This window comes from Alexandromys fortis, unplaced genomic scaffold, assembly GCF_014885135.2.
Source record: "Alexandromys fortis isolate MF-2015 unplaced genomic scaffold, M_Fortis_MF-2015_v1.1 scaffold_104, whole genome shotgun sequence".
In the NCBI taxonomy this organism is placed as follows: domain Eukaryota; kingdom Metazoa; phylum Chordata; class Mammalia; order Rodentia; family Cricetidae; genus Alexandromys; species Alexandromys fortis.
Window position 1 is genome coordinate 5,279,896 of NW_026068000.1, and position 12,568 is coordinate 5,292,463.

Here is a 12,568-nt window from a genome sequence, read left to right on the forward strand (position 1 = left end):
CATTGGCAGCCAGTGTGGAGCAGCCCATGGCTAGTAGACACAACCGTTATTTCTTGATTTTTCCTGTAAGACACATGGAGAAACAGCAGCGCACACATTGTTGCTTAGAGTGGATGTCACCAAGCCAGGACCTAGTACTAATCACTGGGTCATCTCTCCACCACCACCATCTTTAAGTGCATTAAATACAGACACAATGGTGTACTTTCTTCACTACCACCTGTCACAGAACTCTTCTTGCACATTAAACACTAGCTACCAGTTGCCCTTCCCTGGGCCCTGGCAGCACCACTCTGCTCAGACTCCATTCTTCCAACTTTTGTCTTTGAATGTAGGTGTGGACTGTGGAGTGCACTTGCTGTGCTCTTCCATCGACCACCTCCATCACTGCTCTCCCTTGTCCAAATGTGAGGGTTGTAAGGCAGATCAGCCTCTGGGGTATGGCGTTATTAGCTTCTATCCCCTTTGCTTTGGACTTGAGATATATGTATGTATGTATGTATGTATGTATGTATGTATGTATGTATGCAGATGTATATGTATGTATGTGTGTATGGATATGTATATATATTTAATTTTGAAATTAAAATATAATTATATAATTTCCCCCTTCCCTGTCCTCCATTCCCTCCCATGCACCCTCATTCTTAAATTCATGGCCTCTGTTTATCACGTCTCATGTTCTACTCCTGATGGGAAGAGCAGTCTCTATTTAGTTTAAGATGTGTGAACGGTGGGCATGCAATCAACAGCTTTCAGAGTTCAGCAGAAACACGTGCAATATTTACTTCCTGCAAGGTTGTGCCAAACGTTACACACAAAACACGAAGGTTGCACATAAAAGCACAAAGAAAGTAATGAGTGCTAGCATTCCGTGAGTGGAATAAATAAATGGATCTAACCTGCTACAGCAGAGAAAGCTTGTGTAGGGAGAAATATTCTTGGGACTGTCTGCTCATGCAGAGGACCGAGTTTGGCTCCTAGTTCTTTCACGGTGGCTCAAAACCATCCTTAACTCCAATTGCAGAGGACCTGATGTCCTCTTCTGGCTCTGTGGGCCCCAAGAATGCATGTAGTACATATACAAACACACAATACATGCACATGTAAGAAAAAGGCATACTTAAAATATACTATTAGCACTTATATTCCTTAGGTTTGCTTCATAATTTTGTGTGATCTTATATATTGTGTTTTTATTAATATTTATTTTCACTTATTTATGTTCAAATGTAGAATAATTAGCTATTAATTAATTGCATAAGTTTATATTTGAATATTTGTATTTCAGTATTTAATTTCATGTGAGTAAAATATATTTTCAGTGTAACAATTCAAATAAATTTTATAATTTCCATATGGACAAGAGAAGATATTTAAGATTCCTGCATTACCAACTGACGACAACCATTGTTACCTTTTAGGTGTTCCAGTCTTGTAGTATGTGTCTGTACAGATATATACATAACAAAATTTAAGTACTGTTTTGGGTGTTTTGTTTGTGTTTGTTTGCGTTTTTGAGACAGGGTTTCTCTGCATAGCTCTGGTTGTCCTGGAACTTGCTCTGTAGACCAGGCTAGCCTTGAACTCACTGAGATCCACCTGTCTCTGCCTCATGAGTTCTAGGATTAAAAGACATGTGCCACCACAAATTGTTTCTTTTAATATTGCTTTGTGTCTTATTTATTCAGAATTGAACTTTTTTCTGATTGAGTAAAACAATGATAACTTTTGGAGTATAAATAATTGTAATATATGGTTTTTCAAAGTAATAAATAATTGTAATATATGGTTTTCAAAGTAATATATGGTTTTTCAAGACAGAGTTTCTCTGTGTAACTTTGGATCCTGTTATGAAACTCACTTTGTAGACTAGGCTGGCCTCAAACTCACAGAGATCCGCCTGCCTGTGCTTACCGAGTGCTGGGATTAGAAGGTAGCATGTGGTGATGAGGAAATCACCACTTATGCAATGTCAACCAAAATGGCCTTAAGTTTCTTTTAGACATTATCCATAAAAATGTACATGACTGATCCCTAGTTCACTGGGCAGGATGACCATAAAAGTGGTGTATATGACTGATCCCTAGTCCACTGGGACTAGGAGAACATGAGAGCCAGCTAGATAGTTTGCTGGGTTAAGGCACCTGCTGTAAAACAGGAGGACCCACATGGTGGGAGGAGCCACTGCCCAGCTTGTCTGATATTTCCTATAATGCCTATTCTTGTACTGGGGATAGCATAGTCTTATTATAGGTGATGGTAACTGTGTGTTTTCTATCAAAACCAGAAAGGTAATTTTCTCAGATATGATTAATTAAAGTCTGCTTTTCAAACTTTATTTCTTAAATATTTCATTTTTTAGACCATTTTTGGTGTGTATATAAATTGTTGAAGTTCTAAGAGTTGTCAAAGCCCTCTTTTGGTGTATCTGCAGCTTGTACTGTGGTTGGTGTCCCTCACTAGAATAGTGCCCTTGGTACACTTAATGGACACGCCTTGCTCCCGAGCTTGTAGCTGACATGGGGTTTGTTCCTGGCTGTCGTATGCTCATGTCCCGACTCTGAGTTGATGGCCTGTGCGCCACATCCTGTACACCATCCCTCTTAGAGCCAGCCACCTTCTGGCTTTCATACTGATCTTGTGGTAGTGGTGATAGAGAGAGAGGAGGAAGGAGGGAGGAGGAGGGAGGAGAGAGAAGTAAAGAACGTTTCTAAGTGGAAAAGAGAAGCCTGGTACATGTTAGTTAAAAGATGCTTTTGTTGTCCTATTGTCTGTGACTTACTGTAAAGGTAACTCTGAGTTGAATGAGATCTTGGCTATGTATAGCTGAACCTTCTTCCTCTTCTCTCTATTAAGGCGACAGGAATGTTCTCTTTGATGTGTTGAGCTGCTACTTGCCTAGTCTACATTTTCTGGCTGTTTTAACTGCACTTCATAGCAGTTTTGTGAAGTTTGTGTATAATTTTAATTGTGTGGGAGAGTAAGAGGCAGATGTAGGGAAGAGCTAGAGTTGAGTCTGGCGGCATTCATCCTGGGCTGTTTACCTGGCCAGGTGGATCCTGCCAGATCCCCAAGGGAAACATTCTAGAATACTAAGTTTTTTGCTTTTAATGACATTTTGAAAGTACCTGTGATGATACTTGCTACAGTACATGTAAACGGAGGTGAAGGTGGGACGTCCATGTCAGAGAGCCCTGTCCAGTGGGCAGAGGGATCTAAATCATCTTATAAACAAATATCCTTCTGAGGTCAACCCACACTTATGCAATGTCAACCAAAATGGCCTTAAGTTTCTTTTAGACATTATCCATAAAAATGTACATGACTGATCCCTAGTTCACTGGGCAGGATGACCATAAAAGTGGTGTATATGACTGATCCCTAGTCCACTGGGACTAGGAGAACATGAGAGCCAGCTAGATAGTTTGCTGGGTTAAGGCACCTGCTGTAAAACAGGAGGACCCACATGGTGGGAGGAGAAAACTGACCTCTCCCTCATCATGTGCCCTGTGGACACACACATCAGCACATACATCCCCACATGATAAATACATCTAAGAATAAGTTGGGGGTTTTGAGATGAACTTAGGTGTATTGTGGTCTTGAGTTTGTCTGAGCTGACGATGACCCATGATTCCACCCCAGACCCCAGCTGGTTAGTAGTCCGTGAAAAGGGTTGGCAGGGAAAGTTTCAGAAGGTCGGCCTTGCCAGAGAGACAAGAAAACAACTGGAAAGTTGCTTGTTAGTGGCTTGCTTGACAGTTTCTGATTGGATCTTGTTTGCGTATGCAATAACCCTAGGTGTCAGGGCCACCTCTGTCCCCCTGTTAGCTTTTCAACACCAATGTGAAGATGGCTTTTGTGCCCCCATCACCTATACCCACTTCTCGTGCTGCTCTGAGGTAGACTTACCCCTGCCATCCACTCATGCTTGCATTATGTTGGGCATTCTGTGAAGCCGAGAAGAATGTTTGGTTTGTATTTTCTTGAATTGCTAGATACTCCATAATGTAAGGTATTTTTAAAGATTTATAAGCTGAACTGGTTTTAATTCCATTCTTGAGTTGGGCTTTTCTGTTTCTTCCTTTTTCAGGAACACTATGTAAAGAGCAGCAGACACATTTGCTGTTTGTAAATTGATAAAACAGGTTTTGTTTCTTCCTCACAGGAGCTGTCTAAGATCACAATGCCCGTCATATTCAATGAGCCGTTGAGCTTCCTGCAGCGGCTCACTGAGTACATGGAGCACACTTACCTCATCCACAAAGCCAGCTCATTTGCAGACCCGGTGGAAAGGATGCAGGTATGCAGCTGTGACCCTCGGGAGAAGTGTACACCTCAGACAACACCTCCTCCCCAGCCCACTCACAAACATAGATACTCACACATGTACAGGCACTGACATACATGCTCACACACATGTCTACTGGTGCGAAGTCCCGCTGGGGATAGAACATTCTCAGAGCTTCAGAGTCTTTTGCTTTTGGTCCCCCTGGCCATCCTCTGGGGATTATAACTAGTGAAGACTGAAGGAGATTTCAAGAACCACAGAAGAGTCACACAAGCACACCTGGCTATGAGAAGCTCTTCCCCAGTCTCCAGATTAGAAGGTAGCATGTGGTGATGAGGAAATTGACATTTCTTATTTCAAACTTTATTAAGGATCTTCTCAAAAAAGATGAATATAGTTACAGACACATGTTTATGCTGTGTGTATGTTCCAGTATGCCTGTTCATAAACACTCAAATAACAAGAAGTTGAACTTTTTAGTTTTCGAAATCAAAGATGTTTGTGTGGTATAGATGGATGTTAAGACACAAGCCAAGTACAATAGATAATATGCTTCTCCAGACAAAACAGTGTCTGTTCTTTCATTCCTATAATGGTATTTAACGTCTTTGGTGTCTTATCCAGGGTTTCTATTGCTGTGATAAAACACCATGCCCATAAGAATCTTGAAAAGGAAAGGGTTTATTTCAGCTTATGGTTCCACATCACAGTCCTTCACTAAGGGAAGTCATGGCAGGAACTTGGAGGCAGGAGCTGATGCAGAGGTCATGGAGGGGAGCTGCTTACTGGCTTGCTCCTCATGGCTTGTTCAGCCTGCTTCCTTGTAGGACCTACGAGCACAGCCCAAGGGTGGCACCAGCCACAGTTGGCTGAGCCCTCCTGATCAATCCTCATCAAGCACATGCAGCCCAGGCTGGCCCACAGGCCAATCTGGTAGGGACAGTTTCTCAGTTACATTGTTTAGTTTTGCATCTCTTTTTCTCAATCCTAAATGTATAGTTGGTGTCCATAGGCTACACATTCACGGACTCAACCAGCCTCAGGCACACTGTGTGACGACTAGAACCACACCTTTAACTGAATATGCTGTCTATTTCTATGCTGTCATTCCCTGAGGGAAATAACAGTCTTTTACATTGTCTTAGCTATTATAAATAACTAGAAAACATAGTATACAAGAGGGTGTGTGTAAGTTAAAAGCATGTGCTGTGCCATTTTACAAGGCTTGAGTATGCACAGACTGACACCTGGGGTGTATGTTAGAACCATTCCTCTTAGCGACAACTGGGATTTAAAGTTTTAAATACTTTTGCATATTAGAAGTTTTTAGAATTTACAGATTACTAAGATTTTACATATAAAACTTCAACATATTAGAAGTAACTGGCTTAAAGAGTTTGAAAGTCCTTAGCACAATTGGAGCGCTCACAGGCTATCACAAAAGCCGTGTGTGCCTGAGAAGAACACTGTAGGAAGAGATCCGGGGCTTCTGTTTGGAGTGGACAAGCTCCTGCAGTAGCTCTAGAAAGCTGGATTAAGAACCACACTGATTCGGCTGCTCACTGTCTTCTGTGCGGCTTTGGCTCCAGAGAGAGGGTTGCGAACTGGCTGTTAATTCTTATGCAATGCTCTGCTCTGTTCCAGTGTGTAGCTGCATTTGCTGTGTCTGCTGTTGCTTCTCAGTGGGAGCGTACTGGAAAGCCCTTCAACCCACTTCTGGGAGAGACTTATGAATTAGTTCGGTGAGGTCTTTTGTGCCATTCTAGATGGCTTATTGAATGTGCATGACTTAATAGATTTTTTTTCAATGAAGGATAATGGTTATTTTTGAGTTTCCCTAAACATTTTGTGTGTGTGTGTGTGTGTGTGTGTGTGTGTGTGTGTGTGTGTGACTGAAACACAATAATTATTTTGATGTCGGTGTCTGGGAAAATAGACATGCAATGTACCATCATAAAACACAGTTGCAAGGTTTCAGTGTTCCTGATCTTCTAGGATTAACTAGCCTCCTTTTTTAGGTAGTTCACATGACACCATCAGGGTTTTAGGTTTTCTATTGCTGTGATAGAAAACCATGATCAAAATCAACTCTGGGAGGAAAGAGTTTATTTCACTCACAGTTCCCTATCACTGCTCATTGTTAAAAGCAGTGAGGACAGGAACTCACACAGGGCAGGAACCCAGAGGCAGGAGCTGCTTATGGGCTTGCTCCCTATGGCTTGCTAGGGCCCAAGATCACAGTCCAAAGATGGCACCACCCACAATGGACTGAGTCCTGTCAGTCATTAATTAAGAAAATGCCCTAAAGGCTTGCTTACAACCTAATCTTGTGGAGGCATTTTCTTAATTGAGGCTCTCTCCTTTCAGAGATACAAAACTAGCCAACACATCAGGGCAGAAACTCAAGACAGGAACCCAGAGGCAGGAACTGAAACAGATGGTGGAAAAGTGTGGTTTACTGGTTTGTTTGCTCATCCTGCTTTCTTACCCTATCCAGGACCACCTACCCCAGGGGCAGCACTGCCAACAGTCAGGCAGGCAGGGGCTCCCACATCAATCATTTATCAAGAAACTGTCCTACCTGCTTGCTATAGGCCGATGGGTTTGTGTCAAGTTGAGAAAAACCAACCAGCACACTAGGAATAGTGGTGCATATAATCCTAACACTCAGGAGGCAGAGGCAAATGGATCTCTGTGAGTTCAGGCTAGCTTAGTCTATATAGTTCTGACCAGCCAGGGTTATATCCTGAGATATTGTCCCCCCACCCCTTCCATGTGTATGTATGTGTGTATACACACACACACGCATATAAAATTATGGCCATATTAATATGTGGTAACTGTAGGATTCCTGCACTAGCTTGTTTGTGGTTTATGTGTAACTAGAGGACATCATTTGACTTCATCTTTTGTGTCTTCCTCTTTTTCTTAGCACCTGTTTTGATCATATTTATCCATCCTGTAGATACTATAAATAGAAATGCCACATTTTTCTAGCTCATATAAAAGGAATGATGTTTTAAATCTGATGAATAATTGTAGTTGTAAGCCCCCTGAGGTATGAATGGCCAGGCCCTGTCCCCAGACTATCTGTCACCTGCCAGCTGCTATATCCTACAGATCAGGCCACAGAATCCCACCAATCCCGGGCCACCCTGGAAAGCTCTTCCTCCTCCCCCAAACCCTATATAAAGCCTGCCTTCTGCTCACTTTGCTGTTTCTCTCCTTAGCAGAGGCAGCCACCCTCCGGTGTTCTTCTCAGTCAGTCTCTTGTGAGATTTGTTGTGCCATGTGACTTTGTGGCATTCCTTGGCTTCTTGCCCCTTAGAGCCATAACACTAACAGTAGTAGTCATTGTTCCCAATACTGTCACCAAAATACAGGAGCTCCTGAAGGAGGAAGAGCTTGCTTTGCCTTCTAGCTGGAGAGGATACAGGAAGGGCATGGCAGGGAAGGCATAGCTAGAGGAATGTGTGAAGCTGGTTCTATTGCGTCTGCAGTCAGGAAGCAGAGAGCAGAAGGGTTCCATGCTATCAAACCTCCCAGCCAGCCTCCAGTGACTCACCCCATTAAGGCTCCACCTCCTAAAGGTCCCACAGCCTTCCAAAACAGCACCAGCAGCTGGGGACCAAGGTTTCAAAACTACACACAGCCATAATGTTTGTGTAAATCACCCAGTTCATATGAATGTCCTATATTTTAATATGATAAGTAAGCAGCTAGCTCCAACAGCATGAAACAAAAAGTAGCTTAGGTTATGTTTGTGTTGTTCCTCATGTTAGGCTGTACTATAATAAGGATGATAATAAAAATTGTTTTTCTTCATTGAACATTTTCCTAAATATTTTAACACATACAGTGACAGTTAATTGCAGTGATGCATTTGTTCTTTTTTGTTTTATTCTTAAGAGATGACCTTGGATTTAGACTCATCTCAGAACAGGTCAGCCATCACCCCCCAATCAGTGCATTCCACGCAGAGGGGCTAAACAATGATTTCATCTTCCATGGCTCAATTTACCCCAAACTGAAGTTCTGGGGGAAGAGTGTTGAAGCAGAACCTAAAGGAACCATCACCTTGGAGCTTTTAGAGTAAGTACAGGAGAACCACTCTGTCTTGTGTCTGCACATGCACAGGCAGGCCATGCTGTTGTAGCCGGGGAACAACAGAGCATTCATGAGTGCTCACTGCTGCCCACGTGAAAGACTTCACAAAGCATGGGAGTGGCCACTGTCAACAAGGCTGGACCAGCCGTTAGATAGATAGGATTAACTCTGTGGCAGCTTACAACACTAGTGTCTGGATGCCATGGTGCCCAAGCTTTGTCTAAAGGATCCTTCTAAATTAATTCACCCTGAAAAGTGACAGTTGTGTGACATGTTGGACTTTAGGTTTTTGGGAAGCTCTCTTCTGCAGGGTTAGTTTTAAAGGCTAAAGCATTTCTAAGTAAGCTCACATCTACTCCCCTCTCCCACCTGCTGACTGGGACTAGAAACCCTGGGCAGGAGCCACAAAGCAACATCCTGGGACTGTGAACAGTGAGGACAACAGACTGGGAGAAAAGTTAAGTTTTGCAGTAAGATTCCTGGTTTTATATTTTTCTCCATGCTAAGAATCTGAGCAGCAAATTACAAAATGACACTAGAAGCAAACAGAAGAGGTTTCAAAAGAAACCCTCTTGTCTTTCCTTAGAGATCCCAGAAGGAGCCCCTAAGAGACATAAAGACTACTGAAAATATGACTTGGGTTTCCTCCTAGTCTTTTCCCAAATTGAATACTCAGGCCTCTGATTCTCTCCTATAATAGCTGCTGCTGTTATAGTATCTGCAACTGAGAAAACACTCAGCAGCCACAGGATCTGGATGAAGGAATGAGAACAATTGGTATTGGCCCAGAAGCTCAGACCCCAGTTTAAGGGTCGAGGTGGTATCCTGAAACACAAATGTGTGGTGGGGAGGGAAACCACTCCTCTCCTAATCCAAGCTTCATGACCTTCCCCCCAGACGGTGCACCAAACGCATTGAGATCTATGGCCAGAGGCCAGATCCCTGCGTAGCCGCTGCGGGATGCGTCTGAGGAGCATTGCAAAGACTTTGGAAAGTGTAGTGACAGAATCAGGGCCCACAGAAGGAGGGTCGGGACTTATGGCCTGACATTATGTCAATTACCTCCCATTAAAACCAAAATCAGTATTCTCTGGATTTCAAGAGGACAGCAAATCTCATAAAACTCGAGTATCCTGAATATAATTTAGAATATTTGGCTTTACTAAGAAACTGAGAAAAAAAAAAAAAAAACAGCAACAACAAATCAGCTCCTAGTGAAAGGGCAGTCAACAGCCTCTAAGCCCAGAATGACCCAGAGTCCGTGTCACTCTGCTGCTGAAGATAAGGTGAGCAGAGCTGGCTATGCTACATGCAAGTAGTCGGACATTTTAGTTCCAGTGACCAGGACGTGCTCAGAGCAGCATGATGGAGGGTACCCCCTGGAGCCTCGGTCCAGCTGTGATGCTGATTCTTCCCAGTAGTTTCCATAAAGCTAGCTCAGAGCCTCTGTGGGGTGGGGGTGGGGGTGGTCCCCCATTTAAACCAAGAGCTCACTGATTGAGCTAATATAATCAGCCAGCTTGCCCAGGGCATCCCTCACCTTCTGGCATTTCTGTGGGTGCTAGATGAAGACGCTGGTCTTTATGTGGACAGCACAGCTCAAGAGCCATCTCCATAAGTGGAGGGAGCGGCTCTGTAGGCATAAAGAATTGATTTTAAATTTACATGGAAAAGCAAATGGAATTGAACAACCAAAACTACTGACAATTTCGAAAAGGAGCAAAACAACTAAGATGCTGAGCTGAGACCAAGATTTAGCTTTTGTGAGACCCTTCAGTGGCATTACTGCAGCAGAGCAGGGAAGAGTCCAGAAACGAGCACCACAGAGACGTGGTCAGCATAAGCCATGGACTAAGAAAGTCAAACTGTAAAGCTTTGGGGAGCAAATAGAAAATGTTCGGAGTTTGTGTTAGGTAGAGATCTAAATGGGAAAGCCCAGTGCAGTCTGGTTCAGAGACTGCATTAGGTTAAAGCTCTCTCTGAGAGACGCTGTGCACGGGACGAAAGACAAGCTGTAGACTATTAGAAATGACACTCCTAACAAAAGGTGTTGTCTAGAACACATAAAGACCCTGAAATAATTATAACTCCACAAGGGATTTGTACCATGAGTTTTGAGGTTTGGGTTGGTTAGTTGGTTTGGGGTAAACTTGAAGGGACTGTATCTGGAAAATGCCAAACAGACCTTCATTTTTATTTTCTACCTCTAATTTTTCTGTTCGTGTTTCACAAAACTCTTGAATACAGGTTGAATATTCCTTTTCATAAAGGCCTGGGAGACAACTATTTCATATTTAGGAGACTCTGGATCTTGGAATGTCATGTAACTTTTGCCAGTTGAATGAACACACTGTCTGAAAGTCCAAGATCCACATTGCTCTGGAATCAAAGGCCTTTTGATTTTCTTGTCGGTGCAAATGTTGGGGAGTTTGAACTTTTGAATTAGGGACAGTCAACTTGTGTACAGTTTATTTTTAAAACAATAAGAACGGGCAGGTAATACCTGTTTTACTGTGAGTTAATATCAGTGTGGGTGTGTATGCGTCCATACGTGTGTGTGCCTACGTGTTTGAGTGTGTTTGTAGACGCCAAAAGTCAGTCTATCAGATGTCTCGCTGACTGGAACCAGTGGTCCCCTTCTTCCGTTGCTATGGTTACAGGTGTCTTTCACACCCTGCCTTCACATAGTTGCTGGGGATTGAACTCAGGTCCTGGTGCTTGTGCAGCAGGCACGTTACCACCGAGCCAGTTCCCAGTCTGATTCGTTGTTATGAATGACTCTTGAAGCAAGCTCCTTTTTTTAGACTAATTGGTTCTTCTCAGCTACTTCTCTGGGTTTGGGATTGTTTTTTAGACACAATGAAGCATACACGTGGACAAACCCCACCTGCTGTGTGCACAACATCATCGTGGGCAAACTCTGGATTGAGCAGTACGGCAATGTGGAAATCATAAACCACAAGTAAGGTGCACGCAGGCTCCGCCTGTACTCTTCCTTTCCTCAGTCTCTCCCAAAGGCTTCATGACCCGATGGGAGCGGACTGGGATCCTTCCATTTGTAATAGCACTGCTGCCATCTCTGTGTACACAGACTGACCCCATGTGTTGCCTCTGTCACTCACTCAGGGTAGGGTAGGTCAGATAGGAGTGTGGAGTCATTATGAAAAATTAGTTTCCGATTCTGTCACTTATTTTCGGCAAATGCTTCCAAGCTTTGCCTCGTGCGGGCACTGCTGATGGGAGAAGGGTGGCTGTGGAGAATCAGTCAGCAGTGCTGCCCCCGGGAAGGCCATCCCGCTCGCCGTTCTCAACTGCTTCCTTGGCATTGTGCCGTCATGTGAATTTAGCCTTTGTTTTGTAGGACTGGGGACAAATGTGTGTTGAATTTTAAGCCTTGTGGTCTTTTTGGCAAGGAATTACACAAAGTTGAAGGCTACATACAAGATAAAAGGTAAGGTTTCTTTTTCAACATTGACTGCAAATGCTTCTTTAGATGTTTGTGTGCTGCCTGATTAACGGGCATCCGAATAACAGAAGTCTTTCGAAAGGAAATACCTGTTTCTCTAAAGGATGGGCTTACAAAAATATAGCAACATTAACTCCAGCACAGCACAGCACAGCACGGGCTTGATTGGTAACTAAACAACAGTCTCTCTCGGCAGCAAAAGAAAACTCTGTGCTCTCTACGGGAAGTGGACTGAGTGCTTGTACAGTGTTGACCCTGCCACTTTCGACGCCTACAAAAAGAACGATAAGAAAACCACGGAAGAGAAGAAGAATAGCAAACAGGTGAACACACTGAGGTGGTGCTGGCAGCTGGACTCTTGCATGTGTATGGGCCCTTCTGGAGCGGCCTGTGTGCTGCTACCACCACATGGCTTCTTCTCCTTGCATCCTGTGAATGAACTGATAGCTGTCCTCCTTAGTGGAAAATGTCAGGCTGGAGCTGCTGGTGGTTGGTGCACACGATTTAGTGTTGCTTTGGAAAGTTGGTCCCCATCTTGATGACATAGTGGTGTGTTTCCCTCCTGTTCTTGTGTGTTAGAGGTAGAAATGGTCCAAGTATATAGGCTCCACTCAGGCGTTCTCAATTGCTGTATCACTGATGTTGGTGCCGTCAGCTCAGGCTGTTGTCCTTGCGCTGTTTTCTTCATGCTGAACCGTATT

The 12,568-nt window shown here is 43.5% G+C and overlaps 1 protein-coding gene across 7 annotated transcripts in view; it reads left to right on the forward strand.

Annotated features, from left to right (window-relative positions):
• Nucleotides 1–12,568, forward strand: part of Osbpl1a (oxysterol binding protein like 1A) — a 187,679-nt gene that overhangs the window by 169,211 nt on the left and 5,900 nt on the right. For all 7 annotated transcript variants that reach the window (XM_050160702.1, XM_050160701.1, XM_050160699.1 and 4 more), the window contains 6 exons: nucleotides 4,172–4,306; nucleotides 5,939–6,036; nucleotides 8,204–8,386; nucleotides 11,256–11,363; nucleotides 11,763–11,852; nucleotides 12,064–12,190. In XM_050160702.1, the coding sequence (XP_050016659.1) occupies nucleotides 4,172–4,306; nucleotides 5,939–6,036; nucleotides 8,204–8,386; nucleotides 11,256–11,363; nucleotides 11,763–11,852; nucleotides 12,064–12,190 (741 nt within the window). The remainder of the gene's footprint in view (nucleotides 1–4,171; nucleotides 4,307–5,938; nucleotides 6,037–8,203; nucleotides 8,387–11,255; nucleotides 11,364–11,762; nucleotides 11,853–12,063; nucleotides 12,191–12,568) is intronic.